The sequence below is a fragment of the Carcharhinus amblyrhynchos genome, chromosome 10 (genome assembly GCF_965287045.1).
Source record: "Carcharhinus amblyrhynchos chromosome 10, sCarAmb.v2.hapA, whole genome shotgun sequence".
NCBI classification, from domain to species: Eukaryota; Metazoa; Chordata; class Chondrichthyes; order Carcharhiniformes; family Carcharhinidae; genus Carcharhinus; species Carcharhinus amblyrhynchos.
Genome location: NC_137333.1, coordinates 9,220,539 through 9,240,991, shown reverse-complemented (window position 1 = coordinate 9,240,991; position 20,453 = coordinate 9,220,539). Strand labels below are relative to the sequence as shown.

Below are 20,453 nucleotides of genomic sequence, written 5' to 3'. Positions count from 1 at the left end.
TAGAAAGATCCACACTTTAAATATCTGTCTCAATAGCAAAATAAATATTGGAAACAATGATACACTGGTAGTCAATGGGTAGTCAGAACTTGAGTATTGCTGAAAAAAGAAACATAGGTTTGCGTTTTCCAGACCTGCCAACCACTGGGATTGACGGATCCTGAGGACTTTTGACTGGGCCACCAAGTCTCCTGTGGCAGGTTCCACAATGATGGGGCTGTAAAATCCTAGCCACGTTGTCGAAGCTTTTTGTCTTGCACTTATCAGGAGAACTCACAAGAGTACCAAGTGTAAAAGGAAGAACCAAGTTGTTTTGACAAAACTTTGACAATGTGTCCTTTTTAAGGCAAAGGTGTATTACAATGCGCAATTAAAATTACAGTCAATACAGGTCAAATTAAGTATCATCCACTATACAATCCTAAATGTAGTGACAGTCCTGTATATATGCAAGAAAATACAATGTTATGGAGAAAATATGGTGGGCGACTTACTAAACTAATTGAAACCATGCTAATATTATTAAATCATTCTGAATTGAAATTAAGCTAGAACTCTGGAGTGAGAATTCTCCATAAGCTCCCCCTTCTGAAATGCAAATAAATTTCTACCACTTTTAAAAAATTTAAATAGATGAGAAATTTCATCAAACATCACACACATTGATCTAATGACTGTGTCGTACAGAACACATAGTAGAATAAAAGTGGTAACCTGGTGCAGCTCATGTATGTAGATTGCTGGTGAACATCTTCTGGGTCAATTTCAATTGGATGCAAGATTGCTAGCTCTTCAATGGACCACTTGAATGTTCCAGGTGTCTAAGTAAGGAATGTAGTACATTTTTAAGCTATCTACCAGATGTAAAAACATAATTTACATTTATGTATCACTTTCAAGAGGGCATCTCAAAACTTTTTGAATTGTAGTCACTGTTGAAACGTAAGAAACACAACAACCAATTTGGTCACCACTCGGTCCCAAAATGACAATGAAAGAAAAACCAAAAGATGACATCTCCAACTGTACAGCATTCCCTCAGTGCTGCATGCCATTGCTAGCCTTGATTATATGCTGAAGATTCTGGACTAATCTGAAGACTATGCATTTCTGCCAGCGATTTTCAAACTGATGAAATATTAAGTTATCCCAAACGAGTGCACATTTAAAGAGAAAATGATAGCCTGTGCCTTGTGTGCTGTCAAATATTTCTTCTCCCTCTTATCCATCTATTTATAAATAACTTTTATTTGCTCCTGGCTAATCCAATCTGGGATAGCCCTTTCAAAAATAGCTTTTATATGGTATATATTCTTTCTTCTAAAACAACAGCATTGCTAATTAGGGTTATATGCAGAACCCAGAATATAATAATCAGAGTCAAGCTGCCTGGTTTAAATTTCAAACAATGCTTGGCAGTTAACTGCCAGCCACCATCAGCTGTGCATTCTCCATGACAATGCTTCTATCAATCAGAATCTATTTGCCAACCAACAAGCACTCTTCTAACACAGATTAAACTTGTTGTTTCCCTTGATGTTGGTATTCCCGATGGGAGCAAGATGAAAAGCTTCAATAAAGAAGTCTATTTTTCAGCAATACTGAATTATAATACTGTGTGCGCAAGATAAGAGAAAATAACTCTCCCTTTGAAGAATGTCAAACTTACCCGTGTGTCAGGTGTTTTCACCAATCTGAAGACAGATGGACTGGGAACTATTGGCTCATGCAAACTTGCATAATCACTGGGGCTCTCAAAAGGGTTTGAGACAGGAGGCCGCCCAGGTGTGTCTGGTGTTACATGTAATCTGGTCTCACTTTTCAGATCTCCCATTACTCTTTCTTAACAGTATGCAACACCTTTCCACGTCCAGTTGGTTATCATTGGGGAAACAAGAATCTATAGGAAAAAAATTCTTAAGTGAGTTTTCTTTGCTTCTATGAAGCACTTTGGGACATTTTTTGACTTAAATGCACATATAAACTGTAGCACCTCTTCTCCAGTAATCCATTACTCAATATATTGTATTGAGTATTACATTAACATTAGGTAATAAGAGTTTAAAAAAAGGGATGTGTCTAGGGCAGTGGATAGAGGAGAGCCGGTGGATGTGGTCTTTCTGGATTTTCAGAAGGCGTTTGACAAGGTACCTCACAAGAGGTTATTGCAGAAGGTCAGGGGACATGGAGTTGGGGGTAGGGTGTTAGCGTGGATAGAGGATTGGTTGTCAAATAGGAGGCAGAGAGTGGGGGTCAATGGGTGCTATTCGGATTGGCGGTTGGTGACTAGTGGGGTGCCCCAGGGGTCGGTGCTGGGGCTTCAGCTATTTACCATTTATATAGATGATCTGGAGGAGGGAACCGAGTGTAGGGTGTCGAAATTTGCTGATGACACCAAGATTGGGGGAAAGGCAAATTGTGCGGAGGGTGTGGAGAGTCTGCAGAAGGATCTAGATAGGCTGGGCGAATGGGCCAGGAAATGGCAAATGGAATTTAATGTTGGCAAGTGTGAGGTGGTCCACTTTGGTAGGAAGAATGGTAGGAAGGACTATTACTTACGTGGCGAAAAATTGCAGCAGGCGACGGTGCAGAGGGACCTCGGGGTCCTTGTGCATGAGTCGCAAAAACCCAGCTTGCAGGTGCAGCAGGTGGTCAGGAAGGCGAATGGGATGCTGGCCTTCATAGCGAGGGGGATTGAATATAAAAGTAGGGAGGTCTTGCTGCAGCTGTATAGGGCATTGGTGAGGCCGCAGCTGGAGTACTGTGTGCAGTTTTGGGCGCCGCACCTGCACAAGGATATTTTGGCCTTGGAGGGAGTGCAGAGGAGGTTTACTAGGCTGATACCGGAGTTGAGGGGGTTGAGCTATGAGGAGAGGCTGAATAAACTAGGCTTGTACTCGTTAGAGTTTAGAAGAATGAGGGGAGATCTCATTGAGACGTATAAGATGATGAATGGGATGGATAGGATAGAGGTGGAGAGACTCTTCCCGCTCAAAAAAGACAGTAGGACTTGGGGGCACAGCCTCAAGATAAAGGGGAGGCGGTTTAGAACGGAGTTGAGGAGGAACTTCTTCACTCAAAGGGTGGTGAATCTCTGGAATTCTCTGCCCGTTGAAGTGGTGGAGGCTGCCTCGCTAAATATTTTTAAGAAGCGGGTTGGTGGGTTCTTGATAAGAGAGGGGATTAAGGGTTATGGGGAGAGGGCGGGAAAGTGGAACTGAGCCACAACAGATCAGCCATGATCTTATTGAATGGCGGGGCAGGCTCGAAGGGCTAGATGGCCTACTCCTGCTCCTATTTCTTATGTTCTTATTTCCTTCATACATACATCCTTCATACATTAACTATTTTTGAATTAAAGTTCTTCAGTAAACATAGACAAAGGGAAATTTCAATTGAAGAGTGTCGTTAAAAAAAAGTTAGAAGTGTGTAAGTGGAGCACATCCTCCAACAGAGAGGTTGGAAACAAGCTTGTAGATTTTATGTTTGCTTGGAAAAATAAAGGATAAAATATTTACAGACTTCAGTTAAATAAACAAAACAAGTACTTTAACTGATTTCCTCACATAGAGGTTCAGCTCTTTATTGGTCAATTGTTTAGGTTGATCCTTATTGATGTAAACAATCTTTTTTATACATCCTGTTAATTAGATATCCTTGACATACTACTCAGGCCAAGCAAGTTGTGCAAATTGCAGTGCCCCAGGAACTGCAATATCACTAGTTACTGTAAAATTTGAAAAAAGTGAAATTGATTATATTTTACCCATCTCTATATATTACTCCACATTGATTATACTTCAGCCTAGTCTCTATATTTTATTTGATGCTGATTATATTTTACCCCAGCCTCTCTCTTTTTACATTATATGGGGCAATTTTTTCACACAGAGGGTGATGAGTGTCTGGAATGGGATGCCAGAGGCTGTAGCAGGGACAGGTATAATTTTATCTTTTAAAAAGCATTTAAACAGTTACATGGATAAGATTGGTATGGAGGGATATGGGCCAAACACAGGCAATTGGGACTAGCTTAATGGTTAAAACCTTGACAGCATGGACAAGTTGGGCAAAAGGCCTGTTTCCATGCTATAAATGTCTATGACTCTATGACTATATTGATTATACTTTACCCCAGTCTCCACATTATAGTATATTGATTATATTTTACTCCAGTCTCTCTATATTTTATAGTATATGGATGTTACCCCAGTCTCATATATTGCGTATTGATTTTATTTTACCCCATTGTCTATACATTTTACTCTATATTAAATTTTACCTCAGTCTCTCTATATTGTATATTATATGGATATTTTACCCCAGTTTATTCTATATTGATTATATTTTACCCCAGTCTCTCTATAAATTTTATATTATATTGAATATATTTTACCCCAGCCTCTACATATTTTACTCTATATTGATTATATTTTATTCCAGTCTGTCTATATATTTCACATTATATTGGGTATATATTATATGGATATTTTACCCCAATCACTCTATATATTTTATTAAATTGAATATATTTTACCCCGTTTCTCTATATTTATATGGATTATATTTTACCCTGTCTCTCTATATTCTATATTATGTGGATTATATTTTACCCCATCTCTATATATTTTATATTATATGGATTATATTTTACCCCGTCTCTCTATATTTTACATTATATTGAGTGTATTTTACCCCATCTCTCTATATTTTATATTATATGGATTATATTTTACCCTGTCTCTCTATATTCTATAGTATATAGATTATATTTTACCCCTGTCTCTCTATATTTTACATTATATTGAGTGTATTTTACCCCATCTCTCTATATTTTATATTATATGGATTATATTTTACCCCTGTCTCTCTATATTCTGTAGTATATAGATTATATTTTACCCCTGTCTCTATATGTTATATTATGTGGATTATATTTTACCCCTGTCTCTATATATTACATTGAGTATACTTTACCTCAGTCTCTCTATATTTTGTATGATACGGAATATATTTTACCCCAGTCTCTATATTATATGGATTATATTTTACCCCAGTCTCTCTATATTTTATATGATATGGAGTATATTTTACCCCAGTCTCTATATTATATGGATTATATTTTACCTCAGTCTCTTTATATTTTATATTATATGGATTATATTTTACCCCAGTCTCTCTATATTTTATATGATATGGAATATATTTTACCCTAGTCTCTATATTATATGGATTATATTTTAGTTTATATTGATAATTTACCTTCCGCGTCCTCTCTCTGAGTTCGTTGCCTTGAATAGCCCTCTTGCAGCCGGCAGCCAATCAGAGCCTTCGGCTGTCGGCGGCCGCTAGCCAATCAATGTTGAGACTTTGCCGTGGCCAATCACCGCCGGCTATCCCGCGACCAATCAATGGCGTCCTTTGCCGCCCACCAATCAGCGGTCGGGACCGGCGACCGGCAGCGCCCAATCAGGCGGCATATTCCCCGTCTGCAGCCAATCAGATTCAAACGCTAACGGTCGCCGTGTCAACAAACTTTATTGACACCGATTCCCCCTTCCAGGCAGCGAACAAAGAGCCGCCGGGGGGGTGTCATAGCGAGAGGGCTTTATAATTGTGCGGACTTCGTGCCGAGGGATAATGTCCGCCAGGTGAACCGTAGGTTCTGGTGAATTTAAAAAATACTTTAAAATGGTTGTTTAGCGGGCCGGGTGGGCGGGGTGATCCTGTCCAGAAGCGGGAGGAATGGCGAATGCTGGCAATCTGAACGCGGTGAGGGAGACGATGGACGGTGAGTCTCTCTCGGTTATTTATAATTCATTTTTCCTGGATGTGGGTACAAAGGCCAGCATTTATTGCCCATCCCTCATTGCTAGAGGAGGAGGAGCAGGAGCAGCGTTCCTGCACCGCTGCCTGCGGTGTGGTTGCACTCACTGTGCTGTCAGGGAAGGAATACTGTCAACGGTTTTGGACCCCTTATCTCAGGAAAGGCCAGGTTGGCATTGGTCGCAGTAAGAAGTCTCACAACACCGGGATAAAGACCAACAGGTTTATTTGGTAGTAAACGCAGGCATGATTGAATGTCAGAGCAGATTCAATGAACCCAATGGCCTAATTATGCCCCTCTATCTTATGGCCTACTCTTGATCCTATTTTCAATGTAATTCCACTTCACCCCTTGATCACCTTACTGATTTGTCTAAACTGCAATGAGTACTGACCCTATCTCTCCTCATTGGGTGATCTTCTATACTTGGGATGGATATAGTGAATCTTCTCTGGACTGTGACTCAGTGGTGTGGAGATGCCTTTATTTTCTACCAAATAAACCTGTTGGAATTTAACCCGATGTTGTGAGACTTCTTACTGTGTTTATCCCAGTCTAATGCCGGCATCTCCACATTATTGGTCACAGTCCAGAGAAGAGTCACTATGTCCAGCCCAAGTATAGAAGGATTGCCTGATGGAGAGAGGTAGGGTCAGTACTCATTGAAGTTTAGACAAACCAATAAGGTGATCAAGGGATATGGGGATAGTTTAGTGCATAACCAGTCAGCTTTTAAACGAATTGAGAGTTTCTGCTTCCACTACCCTGTTAGGCAGCAAGTTCCAGACTCCTACCATCCTCTTGGTGAAAAAGAGATTACCTCACTTACTGTACTGTCTGGAGACAATACACATCTCTTTAACCTGTGATCAGTGCTCCTTCCACACATATTGTCGGTCACTTTAGGACTTGAACAGCAGGTTAGGTGTAAAGATTCACATTCTAATCAGTAATCTCTAAACTGTCTGTCCTTTATATGCTCTGTCTGAGGCCAGAACTCTCCATTCACCTGATGAAGGGACTAACCCAAAAGCTCGTGAGTTTACTATCAAATAAATCGGTTGGACTAAAACCTGGTGTTGTCAGACTTTTTACTGTGTTTACCCCAGTCCAACGCCGGCATGTCCACATCATATCATGTCCATGCCACAACAGCAGAAGCAGCAAGTAATCCTGTGCTGTAGCTTCGCCTGGTTAACTTCTCATTTTATAGGTATGCTTGTTCCTATCCTAGCACGCCCTCCTTGACCTTTCATTGAGCCAGGGCTGATCGCTCGGTCTGATAGTAGTACGGGAAAAGCCAGATCATAATGTTACAGATTATAGTTGAATACAATTCAGCTCCTGACCCATAGAGCCTCATGGGCACCCAGTTTTGAGTTGCTGTATTTGTTCTAAATTGATCCCATTTGGTATGGTGGTGATGCCACACAGCTTGATAAAAGGTATTCTCAATATGAAGACAATCCTAAAGTGCAACTGGTACTATCATAGACAGATTTTTCTGTGATAGGTAGATTAGCGAGGGACAGATCAAGTTGGTTTTTCCTTGATCAGATCCTTCATCTCCTGCCTTAGACCCAATCTAGTAGCTGTGTCCTTTTAGAGCTCGATCAGCTACCGAATCACTCATGGTGATGGACATTGAAGTCCTCTGCCCACAGTTCTGTGCCCTTGCCATCCCTGGTGGTGCTTCCAAGTTGTGTTCAACATGGAGCAGTACTAATTATTTAATTCTATAATGGTTATTGTATAAAATCTGGCATAACGATTGTCATTAAAAGACAGCATATCTTCTGACTCACTATTATGGCATGTCTGATAGTTTTATAAAACACTGTCGAAATCACTACAGACTTCAAATTGCATTAGTTCTTAGCTCCTGGTATTTGATTTACACACACCACACTTAATTTTTTAATACATGTAATGTGCCTTACAGCAAGTCATTAGGACTTGACAATCCCATATTTGCTGTAAGCAATTTTTATAAGTGTCAGTGTGGATTAGATGCATGCAGTGGTTAATGAATCTAAAATTATCTACCATGTGTGACAAACCTGCTGGTTAAATCCTGTGTACAACAATATATTACGTGTTGAAAATGGTGTTCTCAATGAATCATCGCTAATTTGTCTTTACTTGCAGTTTCTTGACTGTTAACTGATTTCTACCTCTTTTCCCAAATGCAATGGGCAATCCAGCAATCAGTATAATAGCAGGACGTCATGGGTTACGTATTGCAGATGCAGTGAGTGCAAGTCCTAGGTCGCTTTTATTGAATAGGCTTGGGCCAAGTGATGTTAGTAATGAGCATATTAAAATGAGCCAGTTGATGCATTTGTTAAAATGGGATGAAGGCGTGTGTGCGTGCGCGCGCGCACACACACACACACTTTTTCTGCTTTGTTGCACGTATTTTGTCTTTACATTTTCTGAGGTAATCAATATATTTTTAATCACTAAGCAAGACAACAGCAACAGTCAACTTAATTGCAATTTTAGTTGTTCCTCAAATATCTGAAGCATTCAATTATTTTGGAGCTTTTGATTTCTAAGTCAGCATTTGTAATTACTCCACTAATATTGCTCTAATTTAGTTGCAATGCATTTCATCAGATTGATTGAAATATGAATTCATTGTAAGAAGGTTCCATGCTTTGTGTGAGAAATGGCAGTATTTTGCAGATAAAGGTGTGAGATCATTATCCCCTCGTGTCATTACACCCTCCCTCATTGTTCCATGTAGACTCTGGCTCAACAGTCAAAGGCCTTCAGAACTGCGAATCATTTTCAGGTGCCTCTTCACAGTCAACAGAATTTATCTGACTGTCATTACTTATGCATAAGGACTTCACATGGCAATGCAAGCTCTGCTGACACAGCCAAATAGGCCATGTCTTGTTGACTCCTGGTGGGAGGGATTGCTTTGGATAATTAGGTATACATAGTGCCTTTGTTTGTAGATGCATTGACCAATTGTCTCTGGGCTAGACAGCATGTAAAAAAAATGCTCCCTGCTTGAATCTCATTGCTGGCCCTTTCTGGAAGAGAGGTTGATTAGGGTCATTGATCTGCTATGTGCTTTCTATTCTTGATGTAACTTGCCTCCTTATGCTGGGTGGAGCAATAGCAACAAATGGGTACAGATTGCCCACCGTTGTAGGTTTCAGGCAGCCAGTAATAGCACTGTAAGCTGCAGTGAGGATGAGATCCAATTTTGTGGTATGGGGAGCGTAGTCCCAAACTAGGCAGCTGCATTCAGTTACTGAGTAGCACAGGACAAATGCAGCTAATCAGTTCTTCCATTTACAATTCACTAGCTTCTGTAACGTGTTCCTGACAGCCACCTTGGACTTTATTTTGACATGATCTTGGAGTTTCAAACATGACCTAACACTGGCACACAGCTTTAAGCCAGTTTACTGTGGAGTAGTTTTCTTCTAAAGCAAAATAAATTAACTCCATCCTTTGCATCTCTGTTCCTAAGATAAAAAGAACTAATGTGTCTTTTTGGGTTTGGTCTGCAGATGATTAATCAGAGTCACTGGTTGGCTCAGCTAGTGCATGGTCACAGGACTAAAGGATTGCCCTGAGCACAAGTCCTCAGTGACGAGGGCACTTATGGTATGTGGCCAAATAGGAGAGTCATTGATATAAGTAATGAGCAGCAAGGTTGCAAGAATATTGCCTTGAGGTAAACCATTCTCTCACTGCGCCACCTGTCTCCCTTGCTATTTGGTCAACAAAGAAATGGGAGGTGAGATATATAACAGCAATTGGCTTACTTCTAGAGTCATATACCACGGCTGCGTTCGTGGCCAAGTGTCCCTGGAAAGGGAGCATGTGGTGTCCACGGGCACAGTTGACACCTTCCACTTCACAGGGGCTGGGATGCATTAGTGACCCTAATAATCAAATTTTCATGTGATGTTTTCACGTTTCCATTGTACTTTGATTTTGTTCGGGCTATTCTCCCTCCTTTTGGAGAGCTGCCCCTTTTACTTTGTCCTGATTTAACTTGGTTTGTTTATTTGGTTTGACCTTAAAAGAGGCCAGTTGCCTTGATTCTTTGCAGATGCTGCTGACCTACTCTGCATATTTCTTCATATGTAATTCCCTGCCTCATCAAGCTTTTTTAAGTTCTGCAGGGCGCTATCATTCTCACCCAATTCTAGAAGACACAGCATGTCTGATGGTCTCTGTTTTCCCTCAGCAATGCCTCTTTTCCTTACTTCAATCCAAACAGAATGTGGAGATTTGGAATGAAATGAGAGAAAGTCCTGAAATCATGTTCAGCAGCTGAATATACTTTGAAAGCTTGTTTTCCAGAACTGATTCTAAAAGAAACCAAATTTCCTGGATCTACTAATAGTAACTGTAGTCTCGGTTTTAATCACTGCAGTAAATCAGTGATTTGAAAAAAAAACTAGTGTTTCTTTTTTATTATTATTAGAGTTCAAGCAGCTGGAGTAGCCCTGTGTCCTGATTAATAGCACAAGGTTCCTTTTTGCAAAAGAAGCAAACAAGATGTGAGAAAACACTTTTTTCACATGGTGAATTGTTCATGTCTGGAATGCACTGCCTGGAAATGTAGTGGCACAGACTCAATTGAGGCATTCAAGAGGATGATGATGTTTAAGTGCAAGGGTACAGGGAAAATGCCGGAAGATGGAACTAAGTCATAATTGCCATTTGGAAATTTGGTGTAGACACAATAGACCGAATGTCTGTCTTCTGTAGTGTAACGTCTCTGTGAATTCACTGCACTAGGCCTACCTATCGTGGTGGAAGTTGTATTTGCTGCTTTTCTGAATAGTCATTTTTTCCGAGCATCGAGTACTCTAAGATTGAATTAGCATTATGATACTCTGTTGCATGCTCTTGATGGTGGATCAATATGGGATTGAATACCTAGAGGAGATTAGTGAAGTTAAATGGGATAAAAGCCATTAAGAGATTTGAAACCAAGTGCAATAGCTTGAGCAGGAATATTCAATCTCTTATGTGTGGAGGGAGTGCATATTTCAAATACTTCGCACAGGTGGGTGGGGTGAGAGTGTATGGTATGCAAGTTTTGAGGAAAATAAGGAAACCAATCAGAGCCATTGAGGTTATGTTGCTCTTACTCCACACAACACATCCATATGTCTGAACAACCTTCAGATGAGAAGGCTGATTCATTGTCTTGCCTTCTCTGTGCCATATTGCTCTGTGCCCCCGCCCCCAAAACCCATTTCTTCAGTCTTGGTGTGCCCAGCATCTCGCCCGTTTAATCGGTATTGTTTCTTTTCAATATAGTAACTATTAATAGAAAGAAAGTACTTGGGATGTATATTACAAGAAGTTCTTCCATTATCGCTTCATTTTCTTTGAATTGCGTGGGCTAATGAACGTTTCTACATTTATTTGATAACCTAATTCAAACTCTGACTGACTCCAATCCTTGCTGACTGTTATTTCATTGCAGGTTTAAAACGGTGCCTAGTGAATGTCATCTTCCTACTCCTGAGCGGTGTAATGTGAACTAATTATTTCTTAATTCTGGTGTTGTATAGATCTGAAGAAAAAAACTAATGTACTTATTAATGATCTACTTGTGGAATCATTGAGAGTTAAGGAATGCTCTTGAAAAGAAGTCTTGAGGCTCGTATGTTGTATGAATTTTTTGAGGTATAAAGTCTAGTGTTGTTTGGGGGAGGGGGTGGAATGAAATTTTGTTTGCTTTAATGGAGGAAAAAAGTATCTGCTATTTGGCTAACACTGAGATTGTTGCTATTTAAAAATTATAAACATTTGATTTTTCACTTAAATTACTTCCAAAAGGAATTTCCCAAATCACACATGCGTAAGCAATTTGGATCTGTAATCCAATTTGCCCATTTAAGTAACTTGTAGAAAAAGAGCCATAATTTCCATTCCCTAGGATATCATACCCCAAAGGTACCCAGGATGCCACCTCCTCTCCACACTTCATCCCAAAACTCTTCACATAAGGATTGCACATCAGTTGCCCAGGATGTTCAGGTTGGATTGGGCAATTACCTTGCACTGGGAACCATCCAATTTTTGAATCGCATGCTTGAACACTGTTACAGGAATAAGTACAGTAAAAAGTCTGACAACACCAGGTTTTAGTCCAACCTATTTATTTGATAATATTCTCACAAGCTTTCGAGGGGTTACCCTCTTCGTCAGGTGAATGGAGAGTTCTGGCCTCAGACAGAGCATATAAAGCACAGACAGTTTAGAGATTATAGAGAATAAGTACCCAGGAATGGTTAGAATTAAAAGCATGTCTAACTCCTGGGTAACTGCAGTACTAATGGCGACTGTGAATGCACCATTTTTGTTCTCCTCATGAAAGTTCAAATTTGACCTTTCTGCCAGTTGGGTTCAAGGAAAGCTTTGCTGGATCATTTTAATCTATGTTTGTGGGATGTTTTTTAATTAATGCTGTGAATTATTGAATTGAAGTGCTGTATAGCCTTTGGTGTGACTTTAATTGCAAATACCTACAATGTTTGGGCACACAGTGCTACAGCAAAGTTGTTGTAATGTATAGATGCCGGCCATGGCTCAGTGTTGGAACACTCTTACATCTGGAGTCCCGCTCCAGAGATTTGAGCATAGAATCTAAACATCATGTTTTTCAGGTGAGATGTTAAATTTAGGTCTTGTCTAGTGGCTATAACAATCCCATGATACTAATTTGAAGAAGTTTGAGGTATTCTCCCCATTATTCCTAGTTAATATTTATCCCTAAAATATTATCTAGTCATTATGTTGGGGTCTGTAGCATCTTGCTGTGTGAATTGCCATGAGCAATTCCTGTCTTTCTTTAACAACCGTGGTAATTCCAAAAACTTTCAAAAATATTTCATTGCCTTTGTAGCATTTTTGGGACACTGAAGTTCTGAGAAGTGCTATGTAAATAGAAGTAACTTTTACTGTATTTCTTCCAGTTCTTCTTGAAATTTCGAGATTGCTGAACACTGGTCTTGATATGGAGTCTCTGTCGATTTGTGTCCGTCTTTGTGAGCAAGGAATCAATCCTGAGGCCTTGGCTTCAGTCATCAAAGAGCTGCGCAAGGCTACTGACTCGCTCAAAGTAAGAAAGGTTTATGTGCAATAAAATCTGATGCATGTCACATACAATCATGAATTGTTTCAGAGAGAAATCCTTTTGGTCCTTTATACCAGTGTCTGCTTTCTGACATCTTTTAGAACTGGTTTTATCCTTTCAGGAGGACGAAGTGGTTTGCACAGGAGAGCTTGCATTTTGCCAGAACAGAATTTATGTGGTGGATAATTGATGTAAAACCTGTGATAGGTAGTATGAAAAAGATTAACTAGAGAAGCAGCAGAAATCTTGCAGATGATTTGATGGATGAGTGAATTTGCTAGTTAAGCATTGATAGGGCTTTGTTTTATGAGCCTAAATTTCACATTTTACTTCCAAACAGGATATTCTTGAGCTGCAATATCTAGGAGTTACTAATCAGCATTTAATTACAGTTTTGCAGTTCTGAGCAAGAAACTGATTTATGTGGATGTTTTCTTTTGAGAGAATAAATACAGATATAGAATATGTGGTTAGAAGGAAGGCTGTGTTGTGGTTATAAGTACAAATAGGGTGTATCTTTGCACTGAAATATAACAATACATGATGAAATCTGCAGGCCCGTAAATTGGTAATTTCCTAAGAATTGAATAGTAACCAAATTTAGGATTAACAGATCCACATGGTCGAATAATAATTGACTCCATCAGGAATGTGCTGTGAGCAGGAGTGACTGGTACTTAAATCTCAAAACCAAAATGGAAATAAGGAGTAGTTAGCATGGATTTAAGAAGGAAAGGTCATATTTGAACAAATTTAATGAATTATTTTGACTAGATAAAAGTAATACAGTAAATATAACGGTTTGTACTTTTTCAAAAGGCTTTTGAACAGAGAAAGTGAGAAGAGGTGTTTAAGAGGTTATTCAAATTGTAAACAGTTTTGATGGAGTCAACAAGAAAATTATTTCCATTGTCAGCAGAAGACATAAATTTAAGGTCAATAATACAAATGTAAAATACTGCACGTACTGGAAGCCAAATAAAAAGACGCTGGAAAAATTCGGCCAGTTGGTAGCATTTGTGGAGGTAAAGAGAAACAAAAGTTAACGTTTCGAGTCCAATATGATTTTTGTTTGGAATTATGGGGAGGTAGAAAAGAAGTAAAAAAGGAGGCAAGGAGCTAATGGAGATTGTATACCAAATGGAACAAAAGGCAGATGGAGTAGTAATGGTAAAGAAACCAAGCATAGGTTCAGGGAATATGTTAGTGGCAGAATAAAGGTCAGCTTGTCTGAAAGATCATTGATGAAAGAAGTGTAATGAGAGTTTATGCAGCAAGTAATGATTTGGATATAGTATCTGAAAAGTTTAAGTTTAGTTATAATCACAAGTAGGTTACATTAACACTGCAATAAAGTTGCTGTGTAAATCCCCTAGTTTTTCGGTGCCTGTTCGGGTACATTGAGGGAGAATTTAGCACATCCTTTGAATTGTGGGGAGAAACCGGAGCACCTGGAGGAAACCCATGCAGACACGGGGTAAAACGTGTAGACTCCACACAGACAGTGACCCAAGCTGTGAATCGAACCTGGGCCCCTGGTGTTGTGAGACAGCAGTACTAATCACTGTGCCACCGTCCGTCCTCACTGTGCTACCGTGCCACCCTTTAGTGTAGGGTAGTGGAAACAGATTCAGTAGTAACTTTCAACAGAAAATTCAGAACATATTTGAAAAGAGCCAACTCTAATCCTTGGATCTGAGAGCCGACACAAGCACAAATAACTAAATGAGCACCTCAGAATGTAAACTACTACAGAGTAGATTCTGCCTACTTAGGTCAGAGAATGTAAAGTTAGAACAAGTAACAGAATGGAAAATAAGCTACTTGCAAAACCACGTAAGAGTATTTACTCAGACTGGCTGAAGATGTGAAGTGATGTTCCACAGTGATTGTTATTGGGATTAGTGTTAGCCATTTAAATGATTTGACTATCAAAAGTACAGTTTTGAAATTTTTAACACCAAATCTGTGGGTTGGTGTAGTTCAGCCTGGGGGCAAATACAGTGGAATACAAGATATTAATGTTCTTGTAATAGGAGTGCATAAATTGAAAATAAATTTCAATATACATTTGAGATGGTACATTTTTGATAGCAGAAATGAGGTTGTATGTTTCTTGGGAATTTAGAGTCTTAAAATGAGTGTAGGGAGTAGATGAGCTCCAGGGCTACAGGTTCACAAATCATTGAATGTAACATCTAAAATAAAAGCAAATTACTGCAAATGCTGGTAAGACTCAGCAGGCCTGGCAGTATGCTAGTGGCAATGCGGGTTAACGAGGCTGTTTTTAGAAAAAGTAATGGAGTTTATTTCTAGAAAAATAGAATTAAAAGTTAGAAATATTGACTGCGATTCACTCATCCCGACCCGCAATCTTTTTGCCGGGTCGGGCTGGGAGATGTGTGTCGTTGCCCCTGTTCCGGCATTTGCGCATGCACTGGAAATGCATACGCATCTCTCGGAGCTGGAGAACAGTGGCAGTCATGATGTGGGTATGCCGGCGTTGGACTGGCGTCCAACAGTGGCAGCCCAGACCATGCTGGAAACCAATGGGAAGATGGGTAAGTCATTTGAATCTTTTTTTTAATATGTTTTAAACGTACTTTAAATCTAATTATCGGGAACTTGCCAGTCCCAATTGAATCTCCCATCCCGCCAGAAGTACTTCATTCCGGCAGGGTATAGAGTAGCTCCCCATGTTCGGGGAACTCGCAGGAGAAGGGAGGCAATTGGGGGCTCCCAGGGGATCGGATAGTGGGGGTGCCCCTGGGTGTGGGCACCCGAGCAGTGTCAATCTCTGCCCCTGGCACTACCCAGGGGGCACCTTGACACTGCCCACCAGGATCAGGCAGCACCAAGGGGCGGGGCCTCTTTGGCTATGGTCAATATGGCACATTTTGCTCGCAAAAATGAATTCTTTCATAAAGATTAATTTTATTTTAAAAATGTACAGATTGTAACTTTGTCTTCAATGGGACTGAACCCAAATTGAAAGATATGGTGCACGAGTAGCCAACGTAGGCCATAGAAAGAATGCATGGTAGGTCTCGTGTTGGCCCATAGCAGTAAGGGCAAAAGGAGAGTACTAAGCACACATTTTATTTCTATTAAGGAGCAGTCTTTTACAAATTAAATGTGGTACAAGGGGAGGGGGAATTTTTAGCAAAAGACTGTACAATCATTTTGCATTTACTTTGATGTAAACAAATTACCTGGTAAATCAGGAGTATCCAGAGCTAGTCTACACATCTACCCAGAGGTTACATGTTTGGTATTGTATGACCAGTGCAGTCTTTTGGCACAGAGAGCTTCTGGCTCAGAGGCAGGCTACCCAGAGTTCAAGTCCCATGTTAAGATTGGGAGAGATTCCTGGTCAGCCATGTGTCTGCAAGAGTCAATGGCAGGCCATTGCAGTATGTTGCCAAGTGTAACCATGGACCCAGAAGCCCATGATTTCTGATGCCTTCTTAAGGCATGGAACCAGAAGAATGTATGACTCAATCTTATTTAAAATGTACTGGCTGTGCTATAAAAGCATTTTTTTCCCAGTGACCACTAGCCAATCTCGTCTGTCTTTAGTATTTTTGTAAAATAAGCACTTAATACATATAATTATAAACCAAGAGATCTTAAAAAATACTCTTTTAGTTTCCATATTTATTGTGCTGAGAAAGTGAATCGAAGACCCTGTTCTGTACTTAATTTGGACATTTATTTCTTCTCCTTAGGCTGCTGAGAATATGACTGGTTGACATCAGCTTTGTAACAGAGCTTCCAGCTTGATGCCTGTATCAGGTTGCACTGAAAATTATTGAAATGAAAGATGTAGAGAACGGGCAGAAGAATCATTTTTGTACCATAGAATGAAAAAATAGTAATTTCCACATTGTGGAGTAGTCTGTTGGTGTTGACATGCCTATGCTTGCTATAAAGAACCACAATGAATTTGCTAATCTGAATTTAAAATATGCGTTATTGAGTCAAAGGATATGTATGAAAAGCACTGACTGCATGCAGGAGGCCAATTACTAAACCTTACATAGTATAATTTAATTTAGATTATGTGGCTGGAAATGGCAATTTTAAGTTTGACTATGATTGATATTGGTACTAATTATAATTATGCTTTTATTATATGGCCTTTCTGTTTTGAGAGCAAAATGTACTTCGCCTCAGTGTGCAATGCCTCCTAGTAAAGGATCGGTTTCAGAATGATCCATAGTTTTTTATTGTACTACGCATCAGCAAGGTAATATGAACGTTACTTTGTCTATTTCCCTTTAAAGTTATGTCATCTATATAATTAATCACAGTGTTGAAAATGAGCAATATTTAATGAAATCCATTTAGTTTTGAAAAATAAATCTTAATTTGTTATTTAAGAACATAAGAAATAGGAGCAGGAGTAGGCCATCCAGCCCTTCGAGCCTGCCCCGCCATTCAGTAAGATCATGGCTGATCTGTCGTGTCTCAGTTCCACATTCCCGCCCTCTCCCCATAACCCTTAATCCCCTCGCTTATCAAAAACAAGATGTCGAAACCCGTAATATTGTAAATTGTATTTGTAATATTGTAAATTAATATTGTTATTTACTACTGTTATGATTTTATCAAGTCGGCAATTTCAGATTGTAGAATCTTCCTGGATCTGAAAGTTTAGCAGATTCTGAGGTTTTTCTGCAGGAAACTACCAACCGATTCACTCCAGGATTATGGTTTGCGAGCATTGCCTAGTTTTTGTACTACTTCTGTATAAATACACTCCATTCTTCTAGTTTTCAAATGTGTCCATTTTTAACATTTGTTTAAAGTTACTGTACAAGCTTAATATGGTTTTATATCAGTGTTAAAATTGCATCAACTCTTGTACAAAGATATACAATAAATACATTTTTTGATTCACATTCTAGTATGATCTGCAATTCATTTACAAATTAACGTTAGCATTCTAAATGAAAACTGCATTTGATTCATTTTTATATTTAGATTATCTCAACTGGTTTCATTTTCAAATTTGTTAAATGTAAATTTTGTGCTGTCACCTTACATATAATATATAATAATATATAAAGTAATATATAAAGTCCATTTATGCTTCACCTCAACACAACAATGCATTTCCCTGCAGCCCTTCTTAAACAAAGGCACAACATTTGCCACCCTCCAATCTTCAGGCAATTCACCTGTGGATCTCGATGATTCAATTATCTCTGCTAGAGGACCCACAGTTTCCTTCCTCGTCTCCTGCAACATCCTAGGGTACACTTCATCAGGTCCTGGGGATTTATCTCCCTTGATGTACTTTAAGACTTCCAGCACCACCTTCTCTGTAATATGTGCGCTCCTCAGGATACCATTTTATTTCCCCAATTTCCCTAATATCCATGCCTTCCTCAACAGGAAGATTCTTCAACAGTAAGTACTGATAAGAAATATTCATTTAGGATCTCACCACCTCTTGTAGATCTGCATTTAGATGACCTTGTTGATTCTTAAGAGGTTATATTCTTTTCCTAGTTACTCTTTTTGCCTTTTATATATTTGTAGAAACTATTTGGATTCTCTTTAGCCTTATCTGCCAAGGCAATCTCGTGTCCCCTTTTTTCCCTCCTGATTTTTTTCTCAACTCTATTCCTACACCCTCTATACTCTACAAGGGATCCATTTGATCCCAACTACCTATGCATGTCATATTATGCCTTCTTTTTGACCAAGGCCTCCATATCCTAAATCATCCAAGATTCCCTACTAATGCCAGCTTTGCCCTTCACTCTTAAAGGAATGTGCTTATTCTGAACCCTGGTTAATACAATTTTGAAAGCCTTCCACTTACCAGATGTCTCTTTGCCTGTCAACAGATTCGCCCAAACAACTTTTGATCGTTCTTGTCTGATGCCATCAAAATTGGCCTTGCTCCAGTTTAGAATTTTAACTTTGGGCCAGACCTATCATTCTCCATAGCTATCTTAGAACTCCATCTCATCATATTGTATTGGAGCTAAGCGAGTAGTAAAGTTTATGGCAGAGAGGGGAATATGCTTTACTAGATATATTGGGCAGGATTATCTGGCCTCGCTCAGACTGGATTTTCCAGTTTCAGGCCAAGGTCAACAGACCTTTCCGTGGTCCACCTCGCCCGCTCCAATTCCTGTGGTGGGCAAGATGGTAAAATTTGTCCCAGTGTATCTAGGTAACATCTGATATCTTAGATCAAATATAGTCTTACAATAAGCATGCGTCATTGCAGAAAACCCAAAGCCTTATCTCTGCAGCCTGAAAAACAATACTCTTGCAATTGCTTGAGTGTGAATGTTTAAAGAATACAAAATCCCTTCATCCAACTTCCCCTATCTTGCTCCTTTGTCATAATTCTTTTTCATTTATGGGATATGGGCCTTGCTGGCTGGCCAGCATTTATTGCCCATCTCTTGTCCTTTAACTTGAGTGGTATGTGAAGCCATTTCAGACTGCATCTTAGAGTAAATCACATTGCTGGATCTGGAGCCACATATAGGTCAGACAAGGTAAGGATGGCAGATTTCCTTCCCTAAAGGACATTAGTGAGGCAGAAGGGTTTTTAAGACTGTCAATAATGATTTCATCCACAGTAAAAACAGAAAGTGCTCTAAAATCTCTGCAGATCCGACAGCATCTGTGGAGTGAGAACAGAGTTATCGTTACAAGTCTGAATGACCCTTCGTCAGAGCTGATGACAACAATTCCATGGTCATTAATTGGACTTCGATTCCAGGTTTTTAAAATTTTAATTTCAGCATTTACCGTCATTGGATTGAAACCTGGGTCCTCAGAATCCAGATTTCTGGAGTACTAGCCCACTGACAACACCACTATACCACTGCCTCCCTATCATCATCTTAGGCAGTCCCTTGGGGTTGAGGATTACATGTTTCCATACTAAAATTGAGTCCTCTGGACTCCTCCGTCACCAATGTGCAATCTACAATCTCTGTCACAGGTGGGGTGGATGGTGGTTGGAGGAGTAAGTGGGTGACGTGTCTGGGTTGCCAAGTGCTCCTTTTGCTGTCAATGCTTGGCCTCAGGTTGTTCTTGGTGACACAACTCAAGGCGTTCAGTCCTTCCTGAGTGCTCTTTCTCAGCTTTGGGCAGCCTTGGGCTGAGAATTGCCAGGTGCTGGTGGAGATTTTGCACTTTATCAAGGAGGCTTTGTGGATGTCCTTGAATTATTTTCCCTGCATTCACAGGGCTCGCTTGCTGTGTCGAAGCTCTGAATCAACCACTTATTTTGGAAATCACATGTCATGTGTGTGAAAGATGTGGCCCACCCAGAGGAGCTGATTGAACATGCTCAGTGCTTTGTTTGGGATGGTAACCTGAGTGAGAACACAGATGTTGGTGAGTCTACCCTGCCAATGGATTTGCAGGATCTTGCAGATGTAATATTGGTACTTCTCTGGGGTTTTGAGGTGCCTGCTATACATAGTCCATCTATCTGAGCCATATAGGATAGTGGGTATCGCT

The 20,453-nt window shown here is 39.7% G+C and overlaps 2 protein-coding genes across 2 annotated transcripts in view; one reads left to right on the top strand and one right to left on the bottom strand.

The window, feature by feature from the left end:
* Nucleotides 1–5,303, bottom strand: part of bora (bora aurora kinase A activator) — a 29,127-nt gene extending 23,824 nt beyond the window's left edge. Inside the window, exons 1-3 of the mRNA XM_080197840.1 lie at nt 5,263–5,303; nt 1,670–1,900; nt 715–821 (exon numbers count right to left, since the gene is read on the bottom strand). Coding sequence (XP_080053966.1) covers nt 715–821; nt 1,670–1,834 — 272 coding nt within the window. The 5' untranslated portion in view covers nt 1,835–1,900; nt 5,263–5,303. The remainder of the gene's footprint in view (nt 1–714; nt 822–1,669; nt 1,901–5,262) is intronic.
* Nucleotides 5,304–5,705: 402 nt separating this feature from the next.
* mzt1 (mitotic spindle organizing protein 1) lies at nt 5,706–17,855 on the top strand. The gene is made up of 3 exons (XM_080198099.1): nt 5,706–5,791; nt 12,793–12,938; nt 16,682–17,855. Exons 1-3 carry the CDS (start codon nt 5,746–5,748, stop codon nt 16,703–16,705), a joined length of 216 nt encoding a protein of 71 aa, XP_080054225.1. The 5' UTR covers nt 5,706–5,745; the 3' UTR covers nt 16,706–17,855.
* Nucleotides 17,856–20,453: the final 2,598 nt, after the last annotated feature.